The sequence below is a fragment of the Crocodylus porosus genome, unplaced genomic scaffold (genome assembly GCF_001723895.1).
Source record: "Crocodylus porosus isolate Cpor-Errol unplaced genomic scaffold, CroPor_comp1, whole genome shotgun sequence".
NCBI lineage: Eukaryota > Metazoa > Chordata > Crocodylia > Crocodylidae > Crocodylus > Crocodylus porosus.
Genome location: NW_017728936.1, coordinates 12,233,766 through 12,238,029, shown reverse-complemented (window position 1 = coordinate 12,238,029; position 4,264 = coordinate 12,233,766). Strand labels below are relative to the sequence as shown.

The following is a 4,264-nucleotide window of genomic DNA, read 5'->3' as shown; positions in this document are numbered from 1 at the left end:
GGACCTGAACCTGTTCAGCCTCCACAAGAGAAGGCTGGGGCGGGGGGGATCTAGTGGCCTGTTACAAGCTAGTCAGAAGGGACCGGCAGGCACTGGGGGAGTCCCCGTTCCCCCGAGCACTACCAGGAGTGACTAGAAATAACGATCACAAGCTGGCAGAGGGTAAATTCAGAAGAGACATCAGGAGGCGCTACTTCACGGTCAGGAGGGCGGCTAGGATCTGGAACCAACATCCAAGTGAGGTGGTGCTGGCTCCTACCCTGGGGGTCTGTAAGACAAGGCTAGACAAATCACCTTGCCGGGGTCGTTTGACCCCAGTACTCTTTCCTGCCATGACAGCGGGTCGGACTCGATGATCTGCTCGGGTCCCTTCCGACCCTACTAACTATGAAACTAAGTATTTCACCTACATGGACACGTTCTGTTTCATTATGCAAACTACATTACTATCTTGCATCACACAATTAATAGTTTCACCAACTCCCACCTCTTAATTCACAAAAGCTCTGTTGCAAGGTCTCCCTCAACTGACCCACTGCTTTTAGCAGTTATGATATTGGACACTTGGTAAAATAAGTCTTAAAACTGACTTCACATTTGCCTTGTATTTGACTCTGCACCTCGCTTGCTCCTTTTATTTGCGCATCTACTTGGGAGAACATGCCAGTCCAAGTCCCATTCCTGCAATTTATGCTGCTAACACAGGTTGGCTATTTGTTCACTAGAAACTGACTGCTCTAACATATCTTCCAAAAGTAATTACAACCATCTTGCCTAAAGCATATCACCTTGTAGATCAGCAAAACAGATAAGGAATGAAGTTACCATCGCCCACTGCACAAGTGAACAGTTACTCAGCCACGAGATGTGACCATCACCCTAGACACTCAGGTCTGCATGGCTGACTGGCTCACGTTCCAAGCGACACTGGTCCTCACCTTTGTGGTCCTTCAAGCTCCTGGTCTCAAGGGCTCCAGTGGAGCCAGTTTCCGACTCAACATCTTCCACGGACGGTCTTTCAGAGATGTCCGATCGCGTTGTCTCATCCAGCTCCTGACTGGACCTCTGCCCTGAGAAGGATGCTTCCAGTAACTGGGATGGGTCAGCGGAGGTCTGCATCTGCTCAGAAGTGCCAGACACCACAGAGTCCCCATGCACTGTTGCCTCCATAGATGCAGCATAGCCAAGAGAAAGTGCCATTTCATCCTGAGCAACTGGTACCTGAAGGGGATTTAAAGGTCAAACAGGGAAGCCATTCAAGTCACATTTACAACTTTCCTCTCACGAGGCTACCTCTTTCCCTTCCTGTTTTCGAACAACAAAGATGTTTTCTTGCTGAGTCTGAGCCAGAGGACAAGAAGTCTGTTTTGGGACAAGATTTAAGGCTGCGCGCCTCAAATGGTTGAACTGCCCCTTGAGAGCAAAAATCAATTGCAACTCATGAGGCTTGGGATGCTTTGCGGGGAGACTTCACAGACTCTTAAGGAGATGCCTTTACACGTGTCCTAGACCCACGGGTCTCTGCGGGACAGAACAAGTCATTATACATCGTCATCAGGCAGTTTTTCAGCAGAGCTCCCAAACTACTAGTTACCTTGGAAACTCCTGATATAATCAACGTGCTGCGTTTAGTCGGGGTTTTCTTGACAGATTTGTTGTTTGTTTCCGTCAACTGCCTGATCGCTGTCTCTGCCACAGGATCCAAGCCATTGGACATATGACTCTCCCCTATTCACAAAAAAGGCATCCCTGAGCAAACAAGTCACTTGCAGACCACAACTCCTTTTAACATGGAGTCAGATAAGGGGGGTGGGGGTGGGGGGGGTGGAAATAGTTCTTTGCTGAAATGACTCTGCTGACCCAAAAGCAGAATGTCTTGGAGAAGTCAATAAGTGAATGGAGATTTAAAGCCACACAGTCTCAAGCCACTTGCAAGCATTAATAATATTGCAACATTTATAAATTAGGGATATAATGCTAACTTCCTGGCAACATTCCAATTCTGATCACTTTATTTGGACACTATCTCCTTCTTTCAGGCAGTTTCAGGTGCATATGGAACTTAGTTTCAATTCTGGTCCTGAACTCCCAACTAAATTTCTGTTATGCCCTGCTTAACAGAAAATGTTCTAGCCAAGGGCTGAGAAGCAGCTCGCCAATACAGAATTTGTGAAGCCCTCCAAGTTGAGATACCTTATGGATATGCAAGTTCGGCAACAAGGAACAACAAGTTGACAACACAGTTAACTACTCCATCCTAACTTGCTTCCTCCCTGCCCTGCCCCTCCCTCAGTATTTTTAAGTATTGTTTGAAGCAAAGGATGTTAAGCAGAGAGACACTTAGCCACGTTAGCTTCAAGTCAAGTAATTGGCCAAGTAAATTAGCACCCTATGGACTAACCACACGGAGACAACATGTACGTGCACACACACACATATGCATGTGTACACACAGAATTAGATAAAGTGAGCTTCAGCCTTGTGCTCTGTGTGCATTTATTTACACACATGAACACACTTTGGTTCGTCTATAAGGTGCAACTCTACTCTGCCTTCTACAAAGGATCGTGTTAATTAAGTGACCTTCTCTGACAGTGGATACAAAACGGCCATGAGAACGAGTTATATTTTGCTACTGGAGGTGGAGCTTCTTGCTACCGAAGGAAGGTCTCAGGTATCAAAGGACATACGGCTGCTGCTGGGTGAGGTGTTGCTGGGACAGCTGTTCTCTGAAAGCACCGTTGTCTTCTTCTCCGTCACCTCTACTTTGGATGGAGATCTTGAAGGTGAATCTAGATCCAAGAATGAAAGGCACAAAGTCAGCAGTAGGAGGGACAGGACCTGCCTTTGAAGCACAACCTTTGCCCATTTCAGGCAAGTCTTTGGCACCGGGTCCATCAAAGCCTTTCCACCCAGCAGTGCATGTAAGTGGGGAACCTTCTAGATCTCCATCAAACACAGAGCAAGTCATGTAGCATCCCAGACACTGATCACCACTGCACAGTGCTCTCCTACCCAGTCCTGTGGAATGTGTGTCAGTGTTCCCACCTGGAACTGAAGCTAGGGAATGCTACCAAGCCAAGATGGAAAGCATTTGGTTCTGCTCAGTATATGACAGTACTTAGTGCACAATGCTGACATGAGGGACACCAAAGTTCAACATCAGCCTTACTTTAGAGATGAGGAAATGGAAGCAGAGGGACAAACGGATTTCCCCAGAGTCATACAGAAAGCCAGCAGCAGAGCAAGAACTGGCAGAAACAGAGGCCCTGGGTCAAGTGTACTTTCCCAGTCACAGCATGACGCCAATAACTGAGCAGCAGCAGCAGCAGCAGCAGCACCGCTCAGTGCCAGTAATCCCATTCCCACACCACAGGCTGCAGGCACCCCTCTCTCATTATCTATCTGAGGAGCACATTTGCAGGGACTGCTGCATTTGACAGCTACAGAAGCTAACCACATGCTATATAGGACTAAGCCTGGTGCAGTTAAGAGCCGCTTTATTCTCTCACTAGAGATACCAGCAATGCGTCCAAGAGCTGCATCGTAATCAGACCTTACCCAGCTTGCAGTCCACTTTGGGCCTGGACTGAATGGTGGTGACAGTGGTCACAACAGTGCCATCAGGCATGATGGTACGGTCCATCTCAATCTTCTTGGTGGGGGTGATGCTGGTGCGGAGCGATCCAGTATGCTGGGTACTCAAGGATGCAGGGGACTCTTGGTAGAAAAACTTCAAAGAAGAAGAGGATACAAAAGAGAGTCGTGGTGAGCCACCCTCTGACCTCCGCCCAGGTACAGAGGCATTGGCTGGGAAGCACAGGCCCCTCATAAGTCATAACAAAAGAAAATACTACTGAGATCTTCAGAGATTTGGGCTAGACATGGTATAGTAATGAAGATGCATACTGCATGACAGTTTTTACTGGCCATCCCCAGGAGCGGCATGATTCTCTTCCTCCGCCTTAGTCACAGAAGCAGCTTCTGCTAAGCCTGCACTTTCTACATCTACCCCGAGTGAGCAGGTGGGTCCTAGACCCGAGTGCTGAAGGCCTACCTAGCATCACTGTTTAAGAGGCAAGACCTACCCAGCGGGACAGAGGTCTCCAGTCACAAAGACCACGGCAGCCAGCCCCAATCATTGTTCCTCCTGTAGTTACCATATTTACCCAAATCCAAGGTAACTCTGACTTTAACCCCTCATCCGCACCGCTCAAGTAATTAGATTCTACACATGGAAATTAATAATGTTGTTATAATTTAC

The 4,264-nt window shown here is 47.8% G+C and overlaps 1 protein-coding gene across 1 annotated transcript in view; it reads right to left on the bottom strand.

The window, feature by feature from the left end:
* C2CD2L (C2CD2 like) overlaps positions 1 to 4,264 on the bottom strand; it is a gene marked incomplete at its 5' end in the record, with an annotated part of 30,139 nt that overhangs the window by 8,335 nt on the left and 17,540 nt on the right. The window contains 4 exon segments of the mRNA XM_019546922.1: positions 939 to 1,221; positions 1,595 to 1,728; positions 2,691 to 2,792; positions 3,562 to 3,733. Of these exon segments, the coding sequence (XP_019402467.1) occupies positions 939 to 1,221; positions 1,595 to 1,728; positions 2,691 to 2,792; positions 3,562 to 3,733 (691 nt within the window).